The sequence below is a fragment of the Triticum aestivum genome, chromosome 1B (genome assembly GCF_018294505.1).
Source record: "Triticum aestivum cultivar Chinese Spring chromosome 1B, IWGSC CS RefSeq v2.1, whole genome shotgun sequence".
Taxonomy (NCBI): domain Eukaryota; kingdom Viridiplantae; phylum Streptophyta; class Magnoliopsida; order Poales; family Poaceae; genus Triticum; species Triticum aestivum.
The window spans coordinates 425,669,226-425,686,451 of NC_057795.1; the positions used below are offsets into that span (position 1 = coordinate 425,669,226).

The 17,226-nt window shown below is 47.6% G+C and overlaps 1 protein-coding gene across 1 annotated transcript; it reads left to right on the plus strand.

Moving 5' to 3' along the window:
- The first annotated feature begins 8,051 nt into the window (after positions 1 to 8,051).
- LOC123092049 (cell number regulator 6) lies at positions 8,052 to 11,833 on the plus strand. Its single transcript, XM_044513717.1, has 4 exons — positions 8,052 to 8,304; positions 8,401 to 8,515; positions 10,608 to 10,873; positions 11,385 to 11,833. Exons 1-4 carry the CDS (start codon positions 8,173 to 8,175, stop codon positions 11,583 to 11,585), a joined length of 714 nt encoding a protein of 237 aa, XP_044369652.1. The 5' UTR covers positions 8,052 to 8,172; the 3' UTR covers positions 11,586 to 11,833.
- Positions 11,834 to 17,226: the final 5,393 nt, after the last annotated feature.

The following is a 17,226-nucleotide window of genomic DNA, read 5'->3' on the forward strand; positions in this document are numbered from 1 at the left end:
CTCTTTACTCCAAATTTTGGTCCTTAAAGGAGGTGTTTAACGTAACGAACAAGGCAATCGGACTATACGGCTTTATCACCCTCACTTAGCCATAGGAGTTTGACAATGAAAATTTTGGCGAAGCCCCTGGTATTCGGAAGACCGAAGTTGGGGCGCTAGACACGCCTAATCGGATGAAAGTTGATTCCTCTCATAAAGCGGAAAAAATCTCTAAGGATTTGAAGACCTTTGGAACAGCTGACCAGCTCTCGCCGCATCATGACAGTCACTTTTCGGCTTTCTCTACTGAGGTGCTTGTCCGAAAGAACCGGGACACAATCGCGGTAGTTCTCCCTTTACTACCCTAGCTGATATAGCAGAACGTAAGGTAGTAAGCACAGGAGTCGGGCAACCCAACTATTGACCAAAGACATGATTCGGAGCCGATGCATATAATGCTATAAGTTTGGGGTGCCGAACTATACTGTAAAAGTGTTAGGACTTTATTGCCGTGGTGCGGGGCGTGATGAAGCCCCTGGCGAATTAATACGTACCAGAGTGTACGGGTGCAACAAGTAATAAATACAAAGATAAGGAAAGAGTCAAGTAATAACCTGACGCCAAGAATATTGAGCCGCAAACTATTTTCCATTGTAATTTGTTTGATACGTCAAGGCGTACTTGTACAAATAATGCATAAGCGAGTAAGGCTATTTAACATGCCATGACCAAGAGCGAGCTGTGTACGGGTATGTAAAACAAGTATAGCGATCGTTAGCAGAGACCACCTGGGTATTCCCTTGTATGTCAAAGCCCCTTACCTTCTTGGTGTATCTGTCCCGTGATGGGTCCGACGATCAGTTTATCGGAAAAAAGCCTCGAGAAGAGAAAAACCTGAAAGAAAGAGAAAAAAGTGAAGGAATGCGGATCCGAAAGTGGTTGAGCTGCATTGTGGACCGTGGTCTAGCTATGCCTCCGTCCGTGCCCATGGTATTTTGAGTGCGTAGTTATGTACGTGCGGTATGAATGTCACCGCTTGATCGGGGCTGGGACCGTGGTCGGATTGCTAGTCAAGCTCTGGACGAGCTGGACCGTTCTGCCGCAGAGTAGTTTGGACTTGCTTGACGGTGTCCGGGGGCTTTACTGCCGAATTGAGGTTCTGCCTAAAAAGGCTATTCTGTACTTCTGCTACAAGGGCCGCGGTGTGCTCTTCAGTACGGAGGGAGCGCTCCATATTTCCATTGACCGTTATTACACCACGTGGTCCGGGCATCTTGAGCTTGAGGTAGGCGTAGTGCGGCACCGCATTGAATTTAGCGAATGCAGTTCGTCCGAGCAGTGCATGATAGCCACTACGGAAAAGGATGATATCGAAGATTAACTGTTTGCTTTGGAAATTATCCGGGGATCCGAAGTCCACTTCCATTGTGATTGAGCCTGTACAACAGGCGTCTACACCTGGTATGACACCTTTAAAGGTGAATTTTTGTGGGATTGATCCTTGAGGGATCGATACCCACTTTGCGCAATGTATCTTGATAGAGCAGGTTCAGGCTGCTACTACCATCCATGAGGACTCGCATGAGATGGAGTCTGTCAATAATTTGGTCAAGGACCAGTGCAGCTGAACCGCCATGACGGATATTGGTCGGATGGTCCCTGCGGTCGGAGGTGATTGAACAGGAAGACCATGGGTTAAATTTTGGGGCGACTGGCTCCATCGTGTAGACGTCCCTGAGTGCACGCTTGCGCTCCTTCTTGGGGATATGGGTGGCGTATATCATGTTCACCGTTTTAACTTGGGGGGGGGGGGGGTCTTCTTCTGTCCCCTTGTGTTCGGTGGTCGGGATTCCTTGTCATGATCCTCGCTTTGCGACCCTTTCTCCTTATTCTCGGCGTTTAACTTGCCGGCCTGTTTGAGAACCCAACATTCCCTGTTGGTATGATTGGCTGGTTTATCCGGAGTGCCATGGATTTGGCATGGTTGATCTAGTATGCGGTCCAGACTGGACATGCCCGGATTGTTCCTTTTAAATGGCTTCTTCCGCTGACCGGACTTAGAGCCGCTGAATCCGGCGTTGACCTCCATGTCTTCAGTGCTATCGCCGTTGTTTTGACGCTTGTTCTATTGTATCGTGGATTGCCGTTGCTATTTCTGGCTTCAGAAGTGCCAGGTTTGCTTGTGTTGTTGTTGCTACGGGCTAGCCAGTTGTCTTCGCCCGCACAGAAGCGGGTCATGAGTGCCGCGAGGGCTGACATGGACTTCGGTTTTTCCTGGCCGAGGTGTCTGGCCAGCCATTCGTCGCGGATGTTGTGCTTAAAGGCCGCTAGGGCTTCGGCGTCCGGACAGTCGACGATCTATTTTTTTAGTTAGGAACCGAGTCCAGAATTTCCTGGCTGACTCTTCGGGCTGCTGTATTATATGACTTAGGTCATCGGCATTCAGAGGTCGGACATATGTCCCTTGGAAGTTGTCAAGGAAGGCGCCCTCCAATTTCACCCAGATGCCAATGGAGTTTTTGGGCAGACTGTTTAACCAGTATCTAGTTGGTCCCTTGAGTTTGAGCGGGAGGTATTTGATGGCGTGAAGATCATCGCCGCGGGCCATATGAATGTGGAGAAGAAAATCCTCAATCCACACCGCGGGGTCTGTTGTGCCATCATATGATTCGATTTTTATGGGTTTAAACCCTTCTGGGAAATCATGTCCCATTACTTCGTTGGTGAAGCAGAGGGGGTGTGCGGGGCCTCTATATCGGGCCAAGTCGTGATGTAGTTCGGATGGAGCTCGTCTGCGGTTTTCGGCCCGTATGTGGTTATGTTTCTCACGTTCCGTCGGATGGTCGTCATCGCGCGTCGAGACGCGCCCCCGTGATCCATAAATTGATCTTTTCTGACCTGCTCTCTTTTCCAAATCGCGTCGCAGGTCGTGTGTATATCTCCGAGCTGTTGTATTTCTATTTGTTTGGCGAGGTAGTCTGGGTTGGTATTCGGCTTGAGGTGTTGCTTTGTCCCGGCCACGTGGTGGTCGGTCAGCCGTATTGTACCTTGGAAGGACGGGCTGCAGTGCCTCGTCGTCGAACTGTGTTAACAATTTGCGCTTCAGGCAGCTTTTGGTTGGGCGCTCGAGGCCATATTCCTCGGCTGCCAGGACGTCAGTCCATCTTTCATTGAGCAGATCTTAATCAGCTTGAAGCTGTCGCTGCTTCTTTTTCAGGCTTCTTGCAGTGGCAATTAGCTGACGCTTAAAGCGTTCCTATTCGGCGGGCTCTTCAGGGACGATGAAATCTACGTCACCGAGGCTAACCTCGTCCTCGGAGAGTGGAAAGTAGTTGCTATCCTCCGAGTCTTCGTTCATGGCCCGTTCGCCAGGGCTGACTTGCCCATCATCCCGTTCCTCCTTACGGAGGTTGGCTCAATGGGGTCTTCATTGTTTTCGGCACCGTCCAGAGTGTTGTCCTCTTCTATGACGGTATTGCTGTTTTTGCTGTGGCATGGCTTGGAGCAGTGCCACTGACGCCGGCGCTTCAGTTGTATCTCAGGAGGTTTATCCTTGACTGGATTTTCATCATCGCCGTTGTTTTCTTTGGGTGTATCCACCATGTATATGTAGTATGAGGAGGTGGTTGTCCAACGCCCTATAGGCAGTGGTTCCTGATCCTCTCCGGCATCATCGTCCATACCGTCGATGTCTTCGGAGTTGTAGTCAAGCATGTCGGTTAGGTCGTCGGAAGTGGCTACAAAGTGGGTGGTGGGTGGGGAACGAATTTCTTCATCATCCGCTTCCCATTCAACCGGACATAGTTCAGCCAAGAATCCCTAACAGGGAGAGAGATTTCAATGAATTTAACACGTCGCCAAAAGGCGAGTGCTGGAAAATGTCCGCGGAGCTGAACTCCAAGACCGGCGCCCAATTAGGTTCATTAGACGCGGATGCACGCGGTCCGGAATCCATGGCAGGAGACGAGTCCAGGGTTCCGGTGACACAAGACCTGCTCGATGTTGGGTCTGTGTGCGGCTCGAGCTTTGCCGAGTCTGTGGCCTCTGTGGTGGGGTTAAGCTTCCCGTCCTCGGACGACACAGTCCGCTCCAGCTCTAGGGCCAGGGCGGTCGTGGGTGCTATATCATGCGTGTGGCCCGATTACAGATCTAGGTCATGTTCATCGTAGTGGGCGGGGACAGCCTTTATGGGCTTGAATCCGTTGAAGATCAAGTCTCCGCGGACATCGGCCACAAAATTCAGGCTTCCGAATCTGACCTGATGGCCAGGGGCATAGCTATCGATCTGCTCTAAATGGCCAATCGAGTTGGCCCGCAGTGCGAAGCCGCCGAATATGAAGATCTGTCCGGGGAGGAAGATTTCCCCCTGGACTGCATTGTTGTAGATGATTGATGGAGCCATCAAGCCTATCTTCGACGACAGAGTGGAACTCTCAATGAAAGCACCAATGTCGGTGTCAAAACCGGCGGATCTCGGGTAGGGGGTCCCGAACTGTGCATCTCAGGCTAATGGTAACAGGAGGCGGGGGACACGATGGAGGTAATACCCTACTTCCTGCTTGATTGATCTTGATGAATATGAGTATTACAAGAGTCGATCTACAACGAGATCGTAATGGCTAAACCCTAGAAGTCTAGCCTATGAGATTATGATTATTGTGACTCTAACCCTAGAAGTCTAAACCCTCCGGTATATATAGACACCGGGAGGGGCTAGGGTTGTACAAAGTCGGTTACAGAGAAAGGAATCTACATATCCGAATCACCAAGCTTGCCTTCCCCGCTAAGGAGAGTCCCATCTGGACACTGGACGAAGTCTTCTATCTTGTACCTTCATAGCCCAACAGTCCGGCCAATGTATATAGTCCGGTTGTCCGAGGACCCCTTAGTCCAGGACTCCCTCACCTACGTTAGCTCCAAAATGACCTATTTACCTAGCTTAGCTCTAAATTGACCTACACACTTAGCATTTTTACCTACCTTAGCCCAAAAATGGCATTTTACCTACCTTAGACTATTTAGTCCACAAATGACATAATAAGATGAAGAAAGTCAAGGAAGAGGAAGAAAAGAATGAATAGGAAGAAAAGAAGAAGATCTTCTTCTTCTTCCACAAATGACATAATAAGATGAAGAAAGTCAAGGAAGAGGAAGAAAAGAATGAATAGGAAGAAAATAAGAAGATCTTCTTCTTCTTCTTCTTTTCCTCCTCTTCCTTTTCTTCTAGCTAGTCTTCTTCTTCTTGTTGTTCTAACTTTCATCTTTCCCAATTTGTAGATTTGCTTTAGATGAGGAAGCTTGCATTGATGGAGTGTCCTATTCTTCTGTTGCTTCCTTGTTGTTTATGAAAACTTGTTTGGAGATGTATATTATATGTCTATATGGATATGTTGTTGGAAACTTGTTTTTGGATATGTATGTATATATATGGATATGTTGGACTTTGTTGAACTATGTTGTTGGATATGTTGGATTTGATGAAATATGTTGTTGGACATGCTGTTATATGTTGTTGGATATGTTGGAGTTGTATGTATGTATATCTATGTGTGAAATTTTACCAAATTAAATGGATTCAAATAAAAACAGGGGATATATAGCCTCTTTGCCGTCCGCTAGCAGACGGCAAAGAGCTTTGCCAACTGCTAGCAGACGGCAAAGAGGTCACGTGGCAGCTACCTGTAGAAACTGGGAACACTGGGCTGCCTATTTGGTCACTTACGTCAAAGTGACCAAATAGGACTGGCAAACAGGGCCAGCTATGCCGTCGGCCAGCGGACGGCAAAGATTCAAAGCTCTTTGCCATCCGATGGCAGACGACATAGCTGGCCACGTGGCAGCTTCTTAGTGTTGGCCGAGCTGAGCTCTTTGTCGTCCGCCAGCGGATAGCAAAGAGCTTGGCCTCTTTGCCGTCTTCTGGCGGATGCCAAAGAACACGCCGTTAACCCCTAACGGCTCTCACCCCACCCCACTGTTGTCCAAGATCTTTGTCGTCTGCTTGGCTACGACGGCGGACGTCACAACCCTTTGTCGTCCGCTTCTATGAAGCAGACGCAAAGAAGGCCTTTGTCGGCACTAGTTCGGCCGGACATTTTGCCGTCCGCCATCCATGCCTTTGCCGTCCGCCATGGCAGACGGCAAAGAAGCTAATTCCAGTAGTGCATGTTCAGGGTGGCCTTACCTTAGAAGCTCCATGATGACATCAAAGTTGTTCGAATGTCGCTGCTTGGAGAAGGAGCCAGAGGACTAAGACACGAAGCGGCACTGTCCAGTCCGTTGAAGGGCACTTTTGAATACCACTTGCATAACACAGAGACAATCAAATCCACCACTTCATAAAAGGAGCGACCGCACGACCCACACCCTCCTCTATGCCATCGATGAGACCGTCGTCGACAAGGTGCATCGGGAGTCGGGGAAATCATGTTATTGATCCAGATAACACCACCATCACCACCAGAATGCTACCACTAGGGAGGGAAACTCTAACTCTAAAAGACCTAACCAAAATACCACAATGAATATCTAGGATCCCCGCTGCCAGGCTTGGATCATGCAACTAAAGTTATCTCCGAAGCTCTTAGCCACAAGTCAAGCATACCAATTCAGTTAACCAAAGGTGAGGATGCACAGAGGGCGACATGATCAACGATGCTAGTTCAAGCTATTATGACTGTTGTTTACTTAACCACCATACATTTTAATTACCTATAAGAACAACGTGTACATCCCTACACCATATACAACCACTTTGGAGAAGGTAAGAGAGAAGCGATTACATCTAGTCCTAGACTCCTAGTTAGGTAGTTTCTCTTCTTCGTGTATATCTCGATCCATCATTCATGGAACCCTATCTTCTCCCCAAAATCTCCATCAATTCCTCCTGAATTTGATCAGAAATCCATTTAGGGATTTACATCCACCCCGTCCCGCCATCAAAGCAGCATGCAAATGCGGAGGAAACTTGTAGCCTGACCTTCGGGGAGCAGGTTGAGCGGTGACGGTTGTACATGGCTCGCACTCTCTCGTTTTTTTTGAAAGCAAGTTCTCTCAGTTTAACATTGCTCGTTGTCATGCATTTTATTGTTTGGCACAAATTATGGAATAAAGTGGTGCACGACGAGATATGAAGACTGGAGAAGTTATGTGTTAAATATCAGAAAAAATGTGGCCGTTCATAAAAAGGAAAAAAATAGTGTCCTAAAACAAAATGGCAGACGTGGGCCAACTCCAGCGCAAGACCCCATCCTGTCCGTCCATGTCCGTTTGAAATAAAACGGACAGATGACACGACCCAACGCGCAACCCCATTCGTAAAAAGTGTTCGTTTTTGGTCCGATGTACCTCATCCTGGGAGCAAAGTTTCGTCGGGTTTGCATCTGGAACGGACACAAGCGGATGATTCTCTGCGTGGTCCTCGTTCGCATGTGTCCTTTGCATGTGACCCCAGGCCCACTTGTCATTGGGCCCGTCTGCCCACCCACCCATCCCTCTCTCTCCCTTTATCTCTCTCTCTTCCCCACCAACCCAACCATGCATGGTCTCGCGCCGGGCACCGGCTCTGTGGCCGCCGCCACCTAGTGCCGGTCCTGCACGCTAGTGTTCCAAGCGCGGGAGCTCGAAGGCGAGCGCCAGCTGCAGCACCGGGCCGCAGGCGCGACGGGGCGAGGTGGTGGGCGGCGGGGAGCTCGAAGGCGACCGCCAGCTGCAGCACCGGGTCGCGGGCGCGACGGGGCGAGTTGGTGGCCGGCGCGGCTGCAGCCACGCGGGCGCAGCGGCAGGACCGGAGTAGGGCACGGATGGGCGGCCCCGGCGAGCGAGCGCGAGCGGCCATGGCGAGCGCGGCGGCACGGCGACAAGATGCAGGGGCGGATGCAGCGGACGTTTTGGGTCGCTCCGCCCCGTTGGATGCCTCCAACAAAAGCCGGACACGCATGTTTGTTTTCATCCCAATTGCCATCCCAAACGGACGAAATTCGGACGTAACGGACGTACCTACGGTGGCCTGACCTTTGCGTGATGACCCCCGGCTGAACCGTCATTGACCTGACCTGACCAGACCGTGGACCGTCGGACGCGTCAGGAGCCAGATCTCACTCCACCACTCGCACCCGCCCCCACTCCCCACCGCGTAGCCCTCCCCTTCGTCGGCAGCCCAAAAACCCTCGGGGCCGAAGCGAGGAGAGGACGGCAATGGCGGAGGCGCGACGCAGCCACCCGTCGCAGTACGTGAAGCTGACCAAGGACCAGGACGCTTCCGCCTCCGGCCCCGGCGTGGAGGACATCCGCCCTGGCGAGCTCAACCTGCCCGTCGCCGTCCCGCAGGTCGGTCTCGCCATTCCTCGCGCGATCCTCGTTTCTTCCAGTTGCTGCTGCTGCGATTGTTTGTTCGATCTGATTTTGGGCGGTGTGACTATATAGCTGGAGCGGATGATGTGCATCCAGTGTGGGCAGGTGCTGCCTGAGGGCCACCAGGCGCCGGCCGACGAGCCGTGGACCACCGGCATCTTCGGTTGCGCTGAAGACCCCGAGAGCTGTAAGTGACGTGGAATTTCCTTCTCGCCCTTGCATTTGATCTGCCCCTTCAACTGCCTAGCCGATCTAGTTCTGCTACTTCCTACCCTAGACGGATCGCATTCAAAATTCGTGGTAGTTTTGATATGCTGATAGCCTGATACCCCTGGAGATGCCAGAGTTGGCAGGAACTATCATGCTGATCTGCACAGGATGGGATTGTGTTGCTGTGGTTCAGCTCAGGGTTCGTGGCTATCACACACATTGCACAACTCAGCAACTAGATGTTTGTTTCCATGGCATTGAAGTGTTACTGACGTGTTACTATAGAGGCTAGGTGTTTCAGTTTTAAATCCTTTAGCGGTCCTGCGTATGAAGCACACGCAGGTTTTTATTGTGAAATCCCTTGCAGGTACATCAAGTGAATCTCTAGTAAGAAAAGAGGAACAACATGTGTGCTGGACAAGGATGGCCCATACACTTCTCATCCTCGTTTTTTTCATTTAGGCTTATATTGTTTCCCATTTTTTGCATGTGTTTGTTAGAGACTGTTTTTAAGCATGAAAGATGTTTCTTTCGAAATTTGAATTGCAAATTACAACAGTATTGATACTTATATATCAATGTGAAATATTTCCGCATTAGTTCAGTGAGCGGTTGCCAGCCAGAAATTTTGTGTTACCTCCTTTTTACCTGTTACCAGTTGAGACAGTTTTCAAACAAAGATGCCCTGCAAATCTTAATGTCCTTCCTCTCTATCATTTTTCCATTAACACGGTGAACTTAATCAATGAACAAACCATGGTAGACTAAACATACAGTCTTTTTCTAATGTCTATGAGAAAGGCATGATTTATATTTTACACTGCACATATAAACTCAGTTGTAAACTGGTGCCAGTCCGATGCTGATATATGCCTTATACTACACATGTAACTCAAATTTGTAATGTGGACCAATCTGATGCGTATCTGACCTCCATTTAGGAGCTATTTTTACCTAGAAGTCCAAATTGAGTACTTGTTAATTTTGTTTTATACTTCCCTGGCTCATCCTTTTCCCACATTTTTAGCAGATGTATATGAAAACCCATATCTTTATACATTTTATTTTGAACTATTTATTGTTCACATACTTTTTTTTATCATATTGCAAGCCTTTATGGTTCACAAATTTGTAGTACTGTTATGTTTCGGTCTTTTATTATCTTTGCAAAATTAGCCCTGTGATGATGTGCTCATGTGGGAAGGATGAGGCACTGGTCACTGCCTGAAAGAAATAGAGTACTCCCTCCGTCCCATAATATAAGATGTGAGTGGTAGTCATAACTTGGGAAGTTCTTCAAGATGTACACACTTCTCCATCTTACTGCCAGTTATGATTTTAGCTCTTCTGGGCTCTCTGCAAAATCAACACGCTGTGATAATGTGCTCATATTGAAAAGAATTAATCATTGTTCCGGTTGGATTCCAAATTGTTTCAAAGAAGCAAAAAGTAGTTGCAACGTTTACTTCTATTACGATGCTTTCGACCCAGAGACGTCTTTCTTCTTGATCTGTTTGAAAATTCTTCTACAGGTACACTTTCCCTGTATAAGTGTTAATTGTGATAAACTGTTGAGCACATAAATGACTGCGGCATACATGGCCGAAACCCGAAAGCTTAAATGAATAGCATTACTCTGCAGCTAATGGCTAATTCCTTTTTCTTTCTTGACTTTCATAGGTTGGATTTTTTTTTTCTTATAGTGATGGATCTTGTAATATGCTCCTTTGTTCCTTATGCTGTTCTTCTGAACTTGAACATGGATTAGCTGAATCTCTAATCAGAAGAGGGAACATCTCCCGGTTTACTGAAGAGTCGAGTTGCTGATATTAATCTAAGCACAGAAAGGATCACCATGAAGTTTGCGGAAGTGTCTACTAGTCAATAATGGCTCTTAGTCTATTACTGACTTTCATGGGGCCTTTTTATGTTCATTTCAAATTGTGTCATCATAGGGTTTGTGATGTCTGCACCTTTATGCTTCAGTCCGCACAGTTTTCATATGTATTACTGCTATATTCCGAGATACTTCTGAACCTCTTATGTGCCTGATCTTCTTAATTTGTTAGGCTGGACTGGACTATTCTGCCCCTGTTTGTTGTTTGGACGAAATGTTCAGGCCCTTAGAGAAGATATCCCATGGACAAGACCCTGCACTTGCCATGCTGTCTGTGTTGAAGGTGGCATTGCATTGGCAATCCTTACGGCTATATTCCATGGTGTTGACCCAGACGCATCGATCCTGATTGGTGAAGGCCTGGTCTGCTGTTGGTGGATATGCTCTATTTATACTAGTATTGTTCGTGAAAAGCTTCAGAAGAAGTATCATCTCGAGGTACTTCTTTCTCTCGTCCACTGTTTTCTTTGTATATGTCATGATTAATCGCATTCAGAATAACAATCTACAAACAGTTGTATTTGTTTCTACTGTAAGAACTACACAATTGCATTCTCCATCTGAGATAGTTGTATCAAGTATTCAGGCATCCAGAAGCAAACTCTTAGCTTTGCATGGTTGAAGTTATCTGGTTTGGCCCTCACTAGAATAAGGTTTTGTAGTTTGGATCAGAGAGTTCTGTCATCCAGCGAACTTCTGTCACTGTCAAGAAATTCTTGCTTTGCATTGTCCACTGGCGGTAGCTGGTTATATCATTGAATTATCAGATCATTTTTATCATTTTATCAATTCTTGCTTGGCCACCTTTTCACGTATAGTATCTTTTTGTGGTCACTAATTCTAACTAGTTGTCAAGTCTAGCATTTGATAAGTGGACTGGGTTTCTACTTTCGTGCATCAGTATCACGGGCCTTTTGCTAACCACCACATATTGTTCTGCTTCCACCAGAAATCTCCATGCGATCCTTGCATAGTTCACTGCTGCTTCCACTACTGCGCGAACTGTCAGGAGCATCGTGAAAGGAAAGGCCGACTTGCAGAAAACAGTGTTGTTCCAATGACCGTTGTCAACCCACCGCCGCTGCAAGAGATGAGCATGGCTGAGAACAACGCTCCCACATCCGAGAATGAAGGGTCAAAGGCAGCATGAGAACTGAAACTGACATGGAGTCTGCTCGCCCTTTTAGAGGCCACTACTATATACAGTATATTGTTAAATGACTGTCATCTGGCAGGTACCGTATGAAACATTGGTCTGATCCAGATTTTAGTTTATGACCATTACTACTTGTGATAGAATATTGCCCGTGGGCATATGATATATATGTGTGGAGACCATTACTACCTATGATAGAATGTTGCTTGCGGGCATATAATATATGTATGGATATATTTACATTTGTGAGCCGTATGTCCTATCGATGTTTTTTTTCGAAAAGGGGGACTCCCTGTCCTCTGCATCAGAACGATGCATACGGCCACATTTATAGATAAAAGAGGTTCAACAAGGTCTTAATGTCTTGAAACAAAATAAAAAACGGCAAGCTCACACAGAGCCACAATGCAAAGAACAAAAGGCCCAAAAGCCACAAAACAAAAAATAGGTAAACTAATCGCCTATCCTATTACATGACCGCCATCCGAACCGGTTGAAAATATCCCGCGCTACCATCTCCCACCGGACAGATCCAGTAACCAAACGCTCCCTGGCCTCTGTCGAAGTGAGTAAGGACCACATACGGATCAACGTAGTAGCCCGGAATAAAACCTGCAAAAAATGAATAGTTGTTGTTCTGTTAAAAGCCAAATCATTTCTGCAGTTCCAAATTGCCCATAACAACGCGCATACTCCTACACGAATGTGTCTAGCTGTTTCGGACTCTATCCCAACAAGCCATGTTCCAAATAACGTACTGATCGAATTCGGAGGAGTAATGTTAAAGGCAATTTGCACGATGCGCCACAAAACTCTCGCCAATGGGCAATCAAAAAAGAGGTGCTTGATAGTCTCGTCCCGATCACAAAAACTACACCTAGTAGATCCTGTCCAGTTGCGCTTAACCAAATTATCCTTTGTTAAAATTACTTGTTTATGCACAAACCACATAAACACTTTAATCTTCAAAGGAACTTTGACTTTCCAAACATGTTTGGAACTATGAATAATACTAGAGTTAATGACATCGATATACATCGACTTGACTGTGAACTCCCCAGACCTAGTAAGCTTCCAACACAACTGATCGGGCTGATAAGCTAGCTAAACCTCCATCAATCTACTCACCAAATGAAGCCATGCTTCCCACCGGTCGCCAACAAGCACCCTCCGAAACTGAATATTAAGGGGAATGGACTGCATAATCGTTGCAACAAGAGAATCACGACACTGAACAATACGATACAGGGACGGATACTGGAGCGCCAACGGCGTTTCACCAATCCACGTATCTTCCCAGAAGCGAGTGGTGTTGCCATTACCGACAATAAACTTTGTTCTATTAAAGAAGGCAACTTTGACTCTCATAAGCCCCTTCCAAAACGGCGAGTCAGTTGGTCTCACTGTCACCTGGGACAAAGTCTTGGACTGCAGATACTTACTACTGAGAATCTGCGCCCACGTTACCTCAGTCTCAACTGACAACTTATACAACCACTTACTGAGAAGACATATGTTCTTGACTTCAAGATTCTCAATACCAAGGCCCCTCTGGTCCTTTGGTCGACAGATGATATCCCATTTGGCGAGTCGGTATTTTCTCTTAAGTTCATCACTCTGCCAGAAAAATTGGGATCGATAGAAGTCCAGCCTTTTCCTAACCCCAACTGGGACTTCAAAGAAGGATAAGAGAAACATAGGCATACTCGTGAGCACCGAATTAATAAGAATCAATCGGCCTCCATATGACATGAGTTTTCCTTTCCAGCAACTCAGTTTCTTCTCAAATCGATCCTCGATGCACTTCCACTCTCTGTTTGTTATCTTACGATGGTGAATGGCTATACCTAGGTACGTAAAAGGTAAAGCCTCCAATTCACATCCAAACAATTGCCTATAAGCCTCTTGTTCGTCCTTGGCTCTACCAAAGCAGAACAACTCGCTTTTATGGAAGTTAATCTTCAATCCAGTCAATTGTTCAAATAAGCATAATACCAACTTCATATTTCTCGATTTTGCCAAGTCGTGCTCCATAAACATGATTGTATCATCAGCATACTGCAGGATGGACACAACACCATCAACTAGATGAGGCACCAAGCTACCCACCTGACCGGCCTCCTTTGCCCTACCTATCAGGATTGCCAACATATCAACCACAATGTTGAACAAGATAGGTGACATGGGATCACCTTGTCTCAGGCCCTTGTGTCTCTGGAAATAATGACCTATATCGTCATTCACTTTAATTCCAACACTCCCTTTTTGCGTGAAAGATTCTACCTGGCGTCGCCAAGCTTCATCAAAACCCTTCATGCGTAAGACCTGTTGAAGGAACGGCCATTTGACTTTATCGTACGCCTTCTCGAAATCCACCTTGAAAATAACCCCATCAAGTTTTTCTCGTGTGAATCTCATGGAGCGTTTCATGAAGGGCCACAACCCTTTCAAGGATGTTCTTGTCCGACATGAAAGCAGTTTGAGTAGGCTGCACCATAGCATGTGCAATCTATGTGAGCCTAATCGTCCCGACCTTGGTAAAAATTTTGAAACTAACATTGAGAAGACAGATGGGTCTGAATTGCTCGATTCTCACAGCCACTATTTTCTTAGGAAGCATGGTTATTGTACCGAAATTTAGCTGAAAAAGCTAAAAAAAAAGCTGTCCCGAGAACAAATCATGGAACATCGGCAACAGGTCCCCTTTAATAAAATGCCAGCACTTCTTATAAAACTCAGCTGGGAATCCATCTGGGTCGGGAGCCTTATTATTTTTCACCTGCGAAATGGCCTCGAACACCTCCTTTTCAGAAAAAGGAGCGGCTAAAATATCATTCTCAACAACAGTAAGTTGAGGCACATCCTCAAACCTAGACTCATCCAGAGACACACAGTTATCCTCTCGGGGTTCAAACAACTGCTTGTAATACTCAGTAATGTATAATATTAGGTTCTCCTGACCGATAATCGTTCCTTCATCTTGTTCAAGCTGAAAGATCCTCTTCTTCCTGTGTTTGCGTCCCCCTGGACAACTCTTTGAACCTTGGCCCGCAGAGCCCACTTTAATTCTTCTTCACGAAGAAGTTCTTTCAGCCTCATCTCTGCGTCAAGCTTGGCATGAAGCTCTGCGGCTGGCAGAACCGTGGTTTCTGCTTTTACATCTAAGGACTGAATAAGGGTAAGGAGCCGTTCCTTTTCAACCTTATAAATCCCGCTAAGATGCTTAGCCCACCCACGTAGGAAACTTCTCAGGTGCCTAATCTTATTCTGCCAGCGCTCAAGCACAGTCCTACCTCCTGCATCCTTAGCCCACTCTCTGGCTACGAGATCAAGGAAGCCTTCTCTTTCAAACCAAGCAAGCTTGAACGAGAATAAGTTTTTGTTGCCCAGGTGGGAGGCCTCACCAGAGTCAAGAAATGAAGATGTGTGGTCAGAAATACCATGAGAGAGTGCCTGAACTGTTACAAAGGGAAACTTCTATTCCCATTTGACACTTGCCAGTAGACGATCCAACTTTTCAAACGTTCTATTTGGCATCGCGTTAGCCCAGGTGAACTTCCTACCCGAAAGCTCAATCTCTCTCAGATCCAAGCTTTCAATGATAGTGTTAAACATGAACGACCATCTCCCGTCAAAGTTATCATTATTATTCTCATCACGCCTCCTAATGATGTTAAAATCCCCCCCCCCCCTTACCACCAGGATTGGGAGCTGCTCAGAGCCACAACCCTAACTAGATCAGCCAAGAAATACGGTTTGAATTCTGGCTGTTCGGCACCATAAACCGCCACCAGAGCCCAATCCAACCCATCAGCCATCGACCGCACCCTAAACTTAATAGCGAAATCTCCCATGACCACACTTCGGACTTCGAGAGACTCGCATCTAACACCGAGTAAGATCCCACCCGATCTTCCTCGCGGCGGCAGACAGTGCCAGTCGAAAACAATACCACCCGATAAAGTATTGAGAAATTGTGGCGAGAAATTATCTCTACCAGTTTTCGACAAAGCAATAAAGTCCAACCTATGCTCGATAGACGCTTCTGCAAGAAACATTCTTTTAGCCAAGTCTTTGAGACCTCTGCTATTCCAAAAGATTCCTTTCATATCTCGTCATGGAATTTTTTAGCCGTGCGGATCCTAGCACTCCTACGCATTGCGAACATCGGGTAGATCTTCCGCTTCCATTTGCGTTAAGGACTGATTTTACTCTCCAGCCGGTCCTCACAACAAGGCTCAGGAGGTCTTACTACAGCATTCTCAAAACTCCCATCCTCCTCCTCAGGCTCAGAGAGGGGATTAGCAAGATCCACACAAAAATTATCCAGCACCCGGACCCCCAAAGCATCAATATCAGAATCATTCATGGGTTTGATCGCCGCTAAGTTACGGATCATTTCTAAAGCCCTCTCGGCCTCTAAATCCAGTATATCATTAACGGAATTTGAAATTTCACCATCATTACTACCTAGTGAAATTCCTAATTGGTTTGCATTATCAACAATCTCATCGTTAAAAAAGTGCAAGATGGAATTAGAGGTATTAACCGACATACCAGTAGTGACCTCAACGTCACGAAGCTTGGCCAGCCTCATGGCGCACCGCTGTTGTATATTGTCCACCTCTGGATGGTCCTGAAGGTGGCAGCTCAACCGTCTCCCCTCAGAAACCGGGTCCGGAATCCCGCCAAACGCTATCACCTCCTCCCGAGTGATGTTGCCCGGGGAGGGGCCTCCTGCCCCATCCTGAATACTCAACTGGTCCCCACGGCATGGAGACAGCACCGAGTCGGTTGATGGGGTAACATGGGCCGGCCTCCCTAGCTCCCCACCCACCCCAGTTCACCGACAAGAGGTGCTCACCGACGCCAACGGAGGGCCGGCCGCCCTAGACGCCGAAGGAGAAAAGGGCCCCGAGGCCACCTGCCCCGAGCCCCCTCCAGGGATCGGAACTGCCACCTGCAGCTCCGTCCTAGCGAGAGGAGAAGAGGGTGCCGAGGCCACCTGCCCCGGACCCCCTCCCAAAGATAAAGCCTCTATCACTGAAACCTCGTCCGACGCAATAGGAGAAGAGGGCGCCGAGGTCACCTGCCCCGAGCCCCCTTCATAACTCGGAACCACCACCTGCAGCTCCGTCCTCGTGACAAAAGAAGAGGGAGCCGAGAACACCAGCCCCAGACCCCCTCCCGAGGGAAAAACCTCCACTGCCGGACCCTCTGTCTGAGAAGGAACAACAACATGGGAAGGAGCCTCCTCCTCCTCTCCCCTGACCAGGTCGGCGAAGTCCCAAGGACGGGACACGTAGCATCCTCAAAATCCAAAGCGGGTAATGTGTGCTCAAAAGCCTCAAAAGACTCCACTAGCTCACTCCACAGTCACGGAGGTGCAGAAGCATGCTCGAGAGACCCAAATCTTAGAGTGGTCATAGGCACCGAGTAGGGTGGAGCCGTCCCATCCCCGGTCATCTGAGAAATAGACCCCTGTCCTTTGGACAACTCTCGTCCAGGATCAGCGACCGGATTCTCCTTAGCTCCCGCGCCGTCGTCACCCTCGTGCATATCAACATCAGTCTCGGTAGCTGCCTCGGCAAACAGGCTCTCATCCTAAAACTCAATCCCAAGGTTGTAAATCTGG